The sequence below is a fragment of the Anopheles merus genome, chromosome 2L, assembly GCF_017562075.2.
Source record: "Anopheles merus strain MAF chromosome 2L, AmerM5.1, whole genome shotgun sequence".
In the NCBI taxonomy this organism is placed as follows: domain Eukaryota; kingdom Metazoa; phylum Arthropoda; class Insecta; order Diptera; family Culicidae; genus Anopheles; species Anopheles merus.
Window position 1 is genome coordinate 23,822,420 of NC_054083.1, and position 12,449 is coordinate 23,834,868.

Below are 12,449 nucleotides of genomic sequence, written 5' to 3' on the forward strand. Positions count from 1 at the left end.
TTTTCTTGTGTTTTGTTTCTTTGTGTTTCGATCAGTCTATAACTTTAACACGCTTTCAACAAACAATGTACTTTTTCCCTGTTTTCGAAACATTCGGTATGGTGGAAGATTGCAAAAAAGAATAATAATACTCTTTCCTCCTTTCCTGCCACAAACACACTTTACCACCCGGTAATTGGGCGAGCATTATTGGCGCATTATTTCATGTGAATTGCAGTTCTGCAAGAAAAAAAGTAACGAGAGAAAGAGAGAAAACTCATTGGCTGAAATTAGAAACAAGTACACGACACAACCTAATACAGTAATTGTAGGAAAAAAACGGAGAGATCGGACCGTTTGGCGGGATTTGATGGAAGGGGGGAGAGGTGGCTGTGGGGACGTAAACGCGGGCGTAGAGAAGGAGCAACTGCACTGCACACACACACACACAAGCCACACGCACACGAAAAAGTGAAAGGAGAAGATGGATTGATCGCTGCTGCACGCCAGAGCAGCAGCCAGCCTTCTTTCGCCCTTCATCCGGTGCAGCGTGAGGGGGGCAGCGACGGCGGCGGCCATGCAGTGCCGGTTGGCCACTAGACGGAACCTTCGCTGGCTGCTACCAGCTCGGAAAATGCCTGATCGAGACAGTGCTTCAGCTCAGCATAGGTCACCACTAATACTGATTGTTCGTCACGGGACATAAGTTGAACCTGGGGCGGGAAAGAGAGACAGTTAACGATGCTGCTTCGAAAGCTTGCAACAGCCACAGCCGGCTCTTGCTTGCTTACCTTTTCCATCGTGCCAGCATCCAGCTTGTTGAGGCACTGTACGATATGGGACTGGTTCAGCCACGGGCGGCCATCCTCGGTGACGGTGTGGAAGAGATAGTCCCGAAACAGTTTCAACATGTAGCGATCGCCTGTTTCCGACCACGTCACGTCCAGATTTAGCCTACGAAAAGGGGGGAGGGGAAAGCGACGTGTTAAATGGTGCCCGGTGTGTTCGACAAGCTTGGTTGTCGCTCCGTGCTTACTCTGGCCGTTCGTTGATGCAACCGAGCTTCACGAGCAGCCGGTACAGTCGACCGTTCTCCATCTCTTTCGCCAGTTCATCCTCCTGTATATCACATTGGGCTTGGAGTGCGTCGAGCTGCACGTAGAATCGGGCACCGATCATGGGCATGATCTCCGTCACCGAGCGGCGGGTATTCGTGTTCAGCAAACATCTAGTGGGACGGATCGCACGGAAATGCGTTAATGCGAACACAATCGAGAGGATTTACCAACTTACATTAGAATATTTCTAAGATCAGAAGAGTAGTGACGGGAGACGAGCTCGACGCTGCTTTGTATTTGATCCCGCTGGACCGATTGTAAGGAACGGCAAGCTAACGCCAGTATTAGCTTTCCCAGTGCCAATAGATCCTCCTGAAAAAACGTCAGGTTAGTAAACTGTTTAAAAAACGAAGCAAATGCCAAACGCCATACCTGCTGGTGATGATCTAACACCGTGAGCGGGTTTGGTTGGTTCGGGTCGAACGAGAAGATGTCCGATATGCCCACACAGCTGTACCGTATCCGTTTGCCGGTCACAATGATTTTCGTCGGATCTAACGTACTGTGTTTAGCACGAATTGGAAATGGGAAAAAGAGTACATTGTACAATCGCGCACGAAAATTGCATCCCGCAGACTCCCGCACACGCCACTTACCGGCACGCTAGCCCGGCCTGGTGTATCGCACGCAGACCCGCACTCAGCTGTATGATAATTGACCATATTTCATTCTCTGGCAGGAGTGACGTGGCGGCTGTACGATGTAGAGAACTTTTGTGGCTGCGAAAAAGGAAACAAAAATGAATATATTTAGCTGTTTGCAATCCGAAAAACGTATCAAAATCACCACTGAACCATACCTGAAGGGACGAGCTTCGCCGGCGAACGGGTCGGTGTAGCCGTTCGTTTCCGGAACGGATGTGAAGTACTTGGAGAGCAGCGTCTGTGACCCGGGATGATAGTCGTACACCATTACTAAAGCTGAAGAATGGAGAAGAGAAAGGTGCGATAAAGAACAAATTACACAATCGTTTCCACACACGAAACACGTTGAGCGTCCCAAACCACAACACTCACAATTATCACCGAAAGTTTTCGTGGTAAAGACTTCCCGCAGCTGCACAATGTTTGTGTGCTGCAGCTTCTTCCACTTATCCACCACCTGCACACATTTGGTGGACTGTAGACGGAAACCTGACGAACAAACGAAAAAAGCAGTCAATGGGTTAAATCGTTCAGCGCGAGCAACCGCACAAACTAACCATGAAGACGCCGCAGGCAGTACTTAACGCCGGTAACTGCATGCGTTGCCCGGTACGTGGACGACGGTGCCAGCTTCGTGTGCAGCTGTACCGACTCGAGCAAACACAGCGAGTGATAGTTTTCCACTTCCAGAGGTATATCTGCAAAACGAGTCCAACGCGATTAGTAGTGCACACTTGCGCAAGTACGATGTGGCCATCGTACCTTGACCGTCGCTCTCGATACTGTTGATGAGTTCGTTTCGCGCTAAAATGTCGTTCCGCAGCTCGTCCTGCATGAAGAATGCGGCCGACACTTGTGCCTTCGATTGCATGTTGATCACGTGCGATGCAGGTCCCGGGTAAACATGTCCTGCGACACGAAAGGAGAGAAGAAGAAGAGTGGGTACAAATTAGGGTAAATCGGGTTTGTTAATAAGATCTCCTTGTCTTACCTGGATGGGTGTAACTTATATTAATTTGTGAGCTTGCTATGTGGACAAAGGAGTTATCAGTCGTGTTAACTGTACTGCTCGACGACAGCTGATGGTTGGCTGCCGTTGGATAGAAGTACGTAGTGCCACCAACATTTTCCTGCGCGCGCCAGATGACGAGTGTTTAGAAAGAGAATTACAAGAAGCGTTAGCGCGTTTGTTATTAATTGGACGACATTTGGCACGGACAAGAGTGGGTGTATGCGTGTGTTTATGGACAGTTTTATGCTGCATAATTTTTGACCTATACAACTAAGGTTTGGTCGTGTGAGTTATTTGAAATGACCCTTATTAGCATTTTCGACGTAATGTACCCGCAATTTCTGTTTTAAATACATTTGGCTAAAGCTAGATTTAAGTTATGGTTTCCCCCTTTTTCCCATTTTGAGCATCAAAAGCAGCCTGATATGATGTCCAACAATTTGATGTAAATTTATGATGCTGTGGCCGAACGTACCACCTTAAAGGTCATAATTTAGTTGTCATGTCCAATAAGGGTGCCTGCTCACTCTAAGCAAAAAAAAATTACTTGTTTTGGTCGATACGCTAATAAGATAAGCCTTGTACCAATAAGAATCGAAAGGTATTCATTAAAATTTCCTATAACGTTACACTCTAGCCTCATTTCAATCTTCGAACAGCGGACTAACATTGGGATGGAATAATTCTCATCAAATCCTATCTTATTCCTGCATTTTCAACATTTCAAAATTCTTCAATATTTTAAGCCCGGATTGCAATTTCAGTTAAATTTAACGTGCCTTTTTGGGGTGTTCTGTTATATTTCATGAAATATTAGCCACAATATTGCTTATCGTACACCAAAAGAAAGTATATTCAGTTTCTCAACTATTTACATGTAATTCCTCAAATATAAAAACTGTAAAACGTATTGAAATAATAAATTATGTGCATTTCCTTGAGATTCTCCGCTTTGTTCGCGGTGAAAAAATAATGGTTTGAGGGGAATTACATGGAAATTCATTTAATTAATTATTTCCAAAATCGTTTACAGTCTTAATATTGGGGAAATTTAATATCTGTTTTTTTTTATGTACGATAATCCATATTCTGATCAATATTCCATGAATTATAGAAAAAACCAAAATTTCACGGTCTATTCTAGACTTGAACCCACGACGTACATGTTAAACCAAGAAATTTGATCCGAGTGGATCTGTAACACAATTTACAGTTTACAATTTGCAAACATAACTAAACTGTTCAAACAAGATCTTTTTTACGCACAGTACAGGTTATCATATGGAAGCATCAATTTTTAAGATCCACTGTACATTTTAACCAAAACAAAATTCAAATTCTATAATCATAAAACGCACAACTTTAGATAACAAGCCAAGAAAAATCAAATCAAGCTCCCGATTAATACAATCCTTCACAAACGGGTTTAAAAAGAATGATGGCCACATTAAAAAAAAAACAACAGCACAGCAAAAGCAAAAGTAGAGTAGTGGTAGTTTACTTGATGAATGTTGGTGGTAATTGGCGGTGGTGAAGGTTGGGGCGTAATACGGGGAGATGTATTAGTACTTTGCGGTGATTCGTTTCGCAGCATGTTTCGTCCTGTTTGGGGGAAGAAAAAGCAATACAAAAGAGAGAAGGTTTAGCAAAAGAGGGTTCAACCTCCAACCTATCCCGTTTACCCACTCTTACTTACCCTTGATCGGTGTGACCGCAAAGGCGGATGTGCTGCTGAGTGCACCGGCCAGTATGTTGCCCGGTACGGGTCCGCCGCCACCCGGCCCAACGTAGCCACCGTTGGTGACGACCCCGCCGCTCTTCACTACCGAGGACAGCACCGCCGCCGGTACGACGGTGGCCTGCTGGGACGGCGGTTGGGCGGCGGCAACGGCCGTACTGCCGTTGCTGCCGGCGCTGCCATTGCTGCTGCTAAGTATCGAGTAGGACGAGTAAAAGTTCGGCGACGAGGACGTGCTCAGTCGATTGTTTGGAATGAATTCGGGCGATTGTGGTGTCACCTGTGGTGGAAGCGAAGCGAAGCAGAAAGTTAGAGCCAAACATTTAGCAAACAAACCGGTCTGCGAGGCTACTACGATCTATACTTGCCTGTGTTTTTTTGAGCGATATGGGAGAATCGAGCGTTATCTTGGAGAGACCCATCGGCAGTCCGTACGCGGCAGTCGTTCCGTTTTGACGACTCTGCAGAAAAGATACGATCGATGGAATAGGAATTTAGTTAACTTCCTGTGTCTGTGTGTGTGTAGTGTGTTTGATGTCCAGTCTTACTTACCATGTACGTTGCCAGCTTGCTCTCTGAAGGAACTCCATTGGAGGGAGAAAAGAATATTGGATCCATAGTCCACGAGAACCTACGAAGAGGGGTGAGAGGTAAGGGGAGAAAAATAGAGAAACATTAAATATGGGACGGAAGTGAAACAGATGTCATGATAGCTTAATATCGTTTACAGATGTGGAATAACCTAACTTCTCCTCAGATGCGGTCATATCATTATTAGCTCACACATCTGGTGTCTGATTCTCTGGACAAGAGCAGCCTCACCAGCGCCGACATGCTTGGAAGATCTGATGACAAACTGTGTTTGGTAAAGCCATTAATTGCATCAGATCTTTAGCCCTCTTTAAATTCGTCAGCAGAAGATATCCATAGATTCGTGTTCATAAAAGCCTAGATGACAATGATTTTCCTAAATTCTCTAAAGCGGAGAACATAGAGGCTTTGCCTTCCGTGGTGTGAGCTGAATTTGAGGCACAAATCGCTACCCCGAAAGACATAACCGGCAGGTGAAGCAGCTGCTGACAAAACCGTGCCCATCGCCAAAAGCGGTGCGAAAAAAGGTAAACCAAAAAAAGAGAATGTCGGTCACCGCCGCAACTGCTGCTGGTGGTGATGGTAGTGACGGCGGATGCTTCAACGGTTACTATGATGTTGTCGCTCTACATTTTGCCATTCGGGTTTTGGGGCAAGGGTGACGTTGTAACCGGGAGCTTCAAAGCTCTCTGCCTCATCTCGTGTGCTGTGGAACAAGCCTACGCATACAATCTCCATTTTGCCCTCCAATAATAGGCACGAAATGAACACACATTGTTGTTAGGTGGGTGTCGTGCCCCGCTCAAAGGACGCCCAGATTTATGCATCCCACGCGTTTGGTTATGCAGCATATGGACGCAGCGAACTGGAAGCAGAGCAAAAACAGGATCAATATGTGGGTAGATAGTCGCGAAGACTCCCTAACAGCATATAAACACTGCTGTTGCACCACCATTCCCAACATCTGGGGGTTCTCGTTGGAGCGTTTAACCCTCCTGGCCAGCTTCAGCAAACAATGGGCCGACACAACGCATTCAATCGCTGTGCGTCTCTCTTCCCCGCTCTCGGCACATTGGCTTAAATCCATTAATTAGCCAAGAAAAAAGGGGGCGATATCATTAGACGGAAGGAACACACGGACTACCACACCACACTGTACAAAAAGCGCCGGTTGATTGTATTTTCGCTGGGAAACAGGTCCGGCAAAAAGGTGTGTGCTCAATCAGAATCTGGTTCAATATACGGTCGCAAAGTGGAACAATTTCGCACTAATGAAATGATTTTTTTTTGCTTGTTTACTTTTTCCTGCGAATGAAACTATTATTAAAAACGCACTGTCAGCACGTTGTCCTTTTTTCCCCGCTCCCTTCTAATTGAACACCTTGGCTTATTTATGTTTTCCAGCAAACGGGCATCTCGAACGGGCGACGGAATGACGAATTCGGGGTTTCGTGTGTGCTCCAACCGGTGGCTGGCACACACGCGCCGACGGCAGCCATTTTTGTTTGCGTTCTCTTTCCGTGAAATAAAATCAACCCTTCGCGCTCCACGCCACAATCTCACGGACACGCACACACGAACACACACAATCACAGCACTGTATACAAAGAGGTGTTTTTGATCGTTCTAGCAGCCCTTCGCTTCTGTCGTAAAATGTAAACAACAAACAAACGCGACCAAGGAAGCGGAGCGTACGTGACGCATGAGCAGCTGACAGTGCACTATGGGTCAGTCGGTGGCCATTTGGAAGGAGTAGTAAACTTTTATTTTTTTAAGTACAACGAGGTTAAATCGTGTTCAAATTTATTTTTGTTTCGATAAAATTGTCATTTTAATATGCTCTGCAGATAGTAATACCAAAAAATGTCAACATTTCGACCCACTTTACGACTCCATTTTCGGTCGCCAAAATGTCTTCCAGCGTCGTAAACGTCGTTTGTATGTTAAGCAAGCAAGCAGGATCTACTAGCAGGCCTTTGGGACTTATTGAACTTCGGAGAGTACATTTGATCCCATGGATTGTTGAACGGAAGTTAAGTGATTTGTTAATGATGCGCTTTTGTGAAGAAATGGGCAATGGATAAAAATAGTATGATGGAAAGATTGATTGAAGTTTGGAAACCATATTTGCTAAGAATAATGTTCACAGTAAGATAAAAATCAAACATTTTCTTACGTGCCACTGATTATATAATGGGAGAAATCCCAGATACTGTTACTATTTAAATTGCTATGATCTTTTATAGCGCAAAAAACGTAGAAATCACGTTTTTTGGCATAAAGCGATCTTCGCGATCATGCTGTCTAATGCAGACATTCGTTATGAGACGTTTTCTAGTTGGCATGCCCTTTAATTGAACGCTCAATTGTTTGCTAAAACAGTTCAATTAAAAACTTCTATTGGCGTAATGTCCTACATGGACATGCCAGCCTTCCGAGACTTTTTCAGAGCATCACGTAGTAAGGACTACGGGGGGACGGTCCATATGAGGCTTGAAACCATGACGGGCATGTTACTATAAAGTCGTACAATTAAGATGACTGTACCACGGGAGCACCCTCCCATGCACAAAAGCACAAATTCTATAGCTGTTTGGCAGGTAATAGAAGTTCAGCTAGTGAGTTCGGACTGTCAGTATAAGGATAAATTACAGACTTTTGCTCCACATGAGGAGGATCTGGATGGGAATCGATTCGGTCCGGCTTTGCAGGAGCGAACGCATCTGTAGAATAGGTTACCTGGGCCATGTACTTGTTAAATGATTGAAATTGTATCAGTTTTCAAATAAGCCATAGGTCAACATTAACCTAAACCTCCGCCGGGACTGGATTGTGCTTAGAAAGTAGAACACTTACAGGGGTTTTCAGGGATTGTTACTTGTTGTGGGATACTTCCTTGACTCTTTCCTATTGAAAGTGAACTTCACATAATGGAAATTAGACTCTATAGCACCATATTTGGACAGGATCTTTGGAAATTCCTATTGGATTTGTCCAACAAGGCTGCTTTAGGCTCCAATTCCCATTACATTAAGTTCATTTCACGGAAGAAACGGTTAATAAAGTGTCCAACAGCTATGAGAACTCCTGGAAAAAGCTGTAAACCACACACAAAAGCTATTCGCCATCTAGCTACAACACCAGCAGTAACACTTTAACCTATCAATGAAATCACTGCAGTTTTATTCTTGTGCAGTTCACTAATGATTTTTGAAAATAATTTCGTCCAACGTACGAAGAAGGCAAAATTGACCCTCACTTTTCAACACCTCTCTCAACACATCAAAATGCAGGCTCTTCGAAGTGCGAGAATAAACCCCCGCTTAATGTCCCTCTCAGTGCTATTTCCGAGCGCATGGTGCAGTCAGTGGCAAGGTTCAAATGCGAGCATGGTTGTGGGGCCGTGTGTGTCGTTGTGCATACCACACACAACAAGAAACGTACCACACCACGACGGCGGCCGAGAAACGATTTCTATGCATCAGTGTGTGCGTGTGTGTAAATGTTTGTGCGTCCAAGTGACGGCGTATGAAACAAGGTCAATGTACAAAACCATACCTGAGTGTGTTTCGTTATAGTTCACTTCTTGGCCAATGCTTCTTCGCTGACTCGCACCGCGCACCGCAGAGGGAAGGGTGGTGCGACGATCGCCGCCCGTGCACGATCGGCCACGGGGCACACGGGTTGTGCGGTGTAGGTGGGGGGTGTAGCGGGGAGAGATTTTGCTCGCTCGCTCGCGGCCTGCTGTCCCCGCTTGTTCCAGTTCGTCTGGTTTCGTCGGTACCACCTCTGTGCCCGGGAAGGGACGGAGAGCGTGGGGCAGGGGGCGGTCGCGATTTTGAGGTTGGTGGGTGGCAGCAGGTCGTACACGGTGTGGTGGGGCGCTGTTAGTAGCGGTTTTGCCCTCCACGTTTCACACACACACACACGCCGCCGTGCGACAGGCGTGTGCCGCGGGCTGGTTTCCCCCTCACACCTCTTGCTTTCCCTTCCCTTTCGGCAACAGTACACCTAATTCGTTGTTGCGGTGGCGGCGATGCTTTCTCTCACGTTGCTCCCACTTCACTTCTGGCTCGACTCGGTCTCCTCCTCATCGACCGACAAACAACACACACACACACACCGTGTGGCGCCCCCGTGGAGATGGTGATGATGGAGGGGGGAAGAAAGGTTGCTCTTCTTTTTCTTTTGCTATTGCCAAAACTTTCTTTCTCTCACTCACGCTCGAAACATATGCACTCACACACACATACAGAGAGAGAGAGACACACACACACAAACATACACCTTTCGTCGTCGTTCATAAGTTTCGTGGCGCTAAACCGCTGCTTGATCGTGCTTCACTGCTTTCACAACACAACACACAGCGGCGGTGGAAACATGGAAAAAAGGTGAACATAAAGGATGAACAATAATAAAAAAAAGAATAAGCACGGTAGAAAATTTCACATCAGCACAACGTGGGAGAAAGTTTCAAACAAAGGGAGGAAGCGAATAGAACAACAATTTAGGTGCAAAATATCACACGCACATTTACGCACAGCTCAGCTGACAATAATGTAGCACACTGTACGTTTTTTCTAAACCACCAAATCCAACACAATAAAGACACTGAAAAACAACGGTACTTTTATGCGATCCTGCTTGACGCGATCAGTTCCCCGGGTGGAAAGAAGGATGTGATGAGAGCATTTTCTTTCGCCACTTTCATCCATCTTTCGGGCACACGGACACACACACACACACACACACACAAAACCATAAGTAACCCCCTTCACCCCACAAACAGATGCTCTCTTTCACACACACACACACACACACACACACACACACACACACACACACACACACACACACACACACACACACACACACACACACACACCGTCGTTCGGCAATATTTCCTCCGTCCGCAGCTTCTCCAACACAACAACAACAACACCACGGTACAGCACAATATTGTGATGATGCTTTTCAATCATCAACCGAACGGCAGTAGGCGAGATGTGTGAAAGAAAGCGAGTACGAGAGAATGAGACAGCGAAAGAGAGAGATAGATGGAGAGAGAGAGAGAGAAAGAGAGAGGGCATCCGCGTTCACTGCACTTTTTTCATCCCCTATTGCAGAGTATTGCACCGAGCGAAAGAGTAATGTGTTCGTTCTGACATTAATTAATGCCGACTTTACTCCATTTTGACCATCGAAACCATCACTGCCCAATCTCGTGTGGGTGGAAATTTGTCCATTGTTTTTTTCTTTGGTTTTTTCAACCAACCCCCCTCGCCAACAGGTGGTAACACACACAAGCAGCAGCAATCAAGGGGGGCAATAAAGAGAGCATTTTAATCGCTTACGGAGAGGGTGGCCAGAGGTGCCGGACGAGGAGGAAGGGGGAAAATGGGGTGTGTGTGCGGGGGGTGTATGTGTGTTGTAAACAACCCCGTCCGGCTCTCCTTGCCTCGCGCGATAAGAAATCACGCCAACCGACTAAATGCAAGAGCAAAAAGAAGAAAACATTCATCCCTTCGCCCCTCCGCCTTTACACCCTCTTCTCCAGCACTAGTAGCAGGGCCATTTCTGGTTCCAATCCCACCACCCAAAAGGTATGGGGCCAAAATTTTGAAACGCAGTATTTTGTTGCTTTGCGACCTCTTCTTCATCTTCTGATTCTTCGTCTTACTCGCGCAAATCAATTCGCCTGCCTGCGATGTGTGTGTGTGTGTGTGTGTGTTAGTGTTGGTTTGTTCCATGGTAAAGGAAAAATGCAACAATCACAACCTGACGCTGCTGTCCCTTTCCCGGCCCGTTGTTACCGTGTTCGTTGGGGGGGGGGGGGGTATAGAACTTTCCCAACATCCCCTCGTTTCTCACGATTTGGAAAATACACACACACACCAGTTGGAGCGCACACTTCCAAACCACACACACACACGCTAAGCGCACGCACACGCACGGACACAGCGCCATTGTTTGTACGAGAACGAAGTTCTCTATTGCTTCGACGGGACAACCGAAAAGGACAAATTTAGCAACGGCAAACAACGGCCAAAAAACCCACAACCGGAACAATATGTTGTCAGTTTGTCGCCGTGCTTCTCAACATGGCTGGCTGGTGAAACATACACACAGAGACACACACCGCCGGAAAGAGGCACCACTGCTTTTCTCCCCATGTACGCCATGGAACCTTTGCTGCGTATGGAGGAAGAACTTGAAACGTCCATCGTAGCAGGCCGTACCCAGAGGCCCGTGTTGCTATGTTTCGCTTTTCTCGCAAGTTATTCACTTTCGACGGCCATTCGCAGCACATACACACACATACACGCAGACACACGGTAGGCCCCGTGAGAGCTGAAACCGCTACGCAATTCGAAACGAAAACAGACCCACACGGAAAAGAACGCGAATTGTGGCTGGAGGAAAAGATGAAGGCAAAACAACAACAACAAAAACACGTCCATTGGAACACACACACACACACACATGCGAGCACACGCGCGCGATCGAGACCTCCTGCAACGGTGTTGAGCTGTGTGTGTGTGTGTATTTTTGTTGTGTTGTGCTGCTGGTTGGCCATGTATTTTAGTGCGTCGTTGCTACTTCGCACTTTCGACGGTGCGTCCTCCTTGTGCACCCTTGTACAACATCACACACACACACACACGCGCGCAAACATGAACACACCACCGCTAGTACCTTTCCACCAGTCTTTGCCTACACATTACCCCCCTCCCCACGAACACAGTGAGAATGCGTGAGACGACGCTTCTTGCCACAGCACAACACAACAAAATCACTTTGACCCGAAAAAAAAGAAACAACACAATCTCTCGCACCACAAGGACACACTCATGCAAACCACGCACACACACACACATACACCGACGGTCGCGTTGTGCACGTTCCTTTCCATCTCTTCGTTTTTCGTTCGTTTTCGTTGCTTTTGCTGCTGTATGCCACCTTACTAAAGGGTTGGGGAAATTAAAACACTTTCCACCGTGGGACGCATACGTTTAGCGGGCATGGAAAATCATCACAAACACACAATTCGATGGTCACGGTTTTCCCGAAACGCTCACCATTTTCGATCGCGCAGCAAAAAAAAAAGAAGCTGCACATCCGGAGAGCTGCTAGTTTGTCTGGCGCACACACCAAAATAATGCACGACTTGTTTGGCAAAGCGGATCACCGTTTCAGCTTTAGAAATGTGTATGCGTGCGTGCGTGTGTGCAACGCGACCTGTCAGTTGGCAGCTGAGCGGGTTGTCTCGCTCGTGCAGCCGCCTCCCGATGCGGCCATCTCGCTTGCCCTTGAACCGTGCTGAGAGAAGCGCGAGCAAATTCGCTCTCTCGCAAAAAAGTTGGTTG

At 46.6% G+C, this 12,449-nt stretch overlaps 1 protein-coding gene and 1 long non-coding RNA gene across 4 annotated transcripts; one reads left to right on the plus strand and one right to left on the minus strand.

The window, feature by feature from the left end:
- On the minus strand, positions 1–12,276 carry LOC121592163 (PAN2-PAN3 deadenylation complex subunit PAN3). Of its 2 annotated transcripts, none has more exons than XM_041913538.1 (16): positions 12,162–12,276; positions 5,044–5,122; positions 4,860–4,952; positions 4,450–4,771; positions 4,255–4,355; positions 2,733–2,871; positions 2,504–2,650; positions 2,299–2,439; positions 2,114–2,230; positions 1,897–2,017; positions 1,694–1,816; positions 1,470–1,599; positions 1,273–1,409; positions 1,016–1,207; positions 771–933; positions 1–692 (listed from the first exon to the last, which is right to left on the minus strand). In XM_041913538.1, exons 2-16 carry the CDS (start codon positions 5,107–5,109, stop codon positions 576–578), a joined length of 2,109 nt encoding a protein of 702 aa, XP_041769472.1. In that variant the 5' UTR covers positions 5,110–5,122; positions 12,162–12,276; the 3' UTR covers positions 1–575. The 2 variants fall into 2 exon arrangements, with proteins under 2 accessions (XP_041769472.1, XP_041769471.1); XM_041913537.1 differs by lacking the exon at positions 12,162–12,276 and adding an exon at positions 8,641–9,259.
- LOC121592164 lies at positions 4,947–7,085 on the plus strand. Of its 2 annotated transcripts, none has more exons than XR_006004650.1 (3): positions 4,947–5,141; positions 5,222–6,292; positions 6,487–7,085. It is a non-coding gene; the product is annotated as an uncharacterized LOC121592164 (long non-coding RNA). The 2 variants fall into 2 exon arrangements; XR_006004651.1 differs by having other exon boundaries at positions 5,222–5,609.
- Positions 12,277–12,449: the final 173 nt, after the last annotated feature.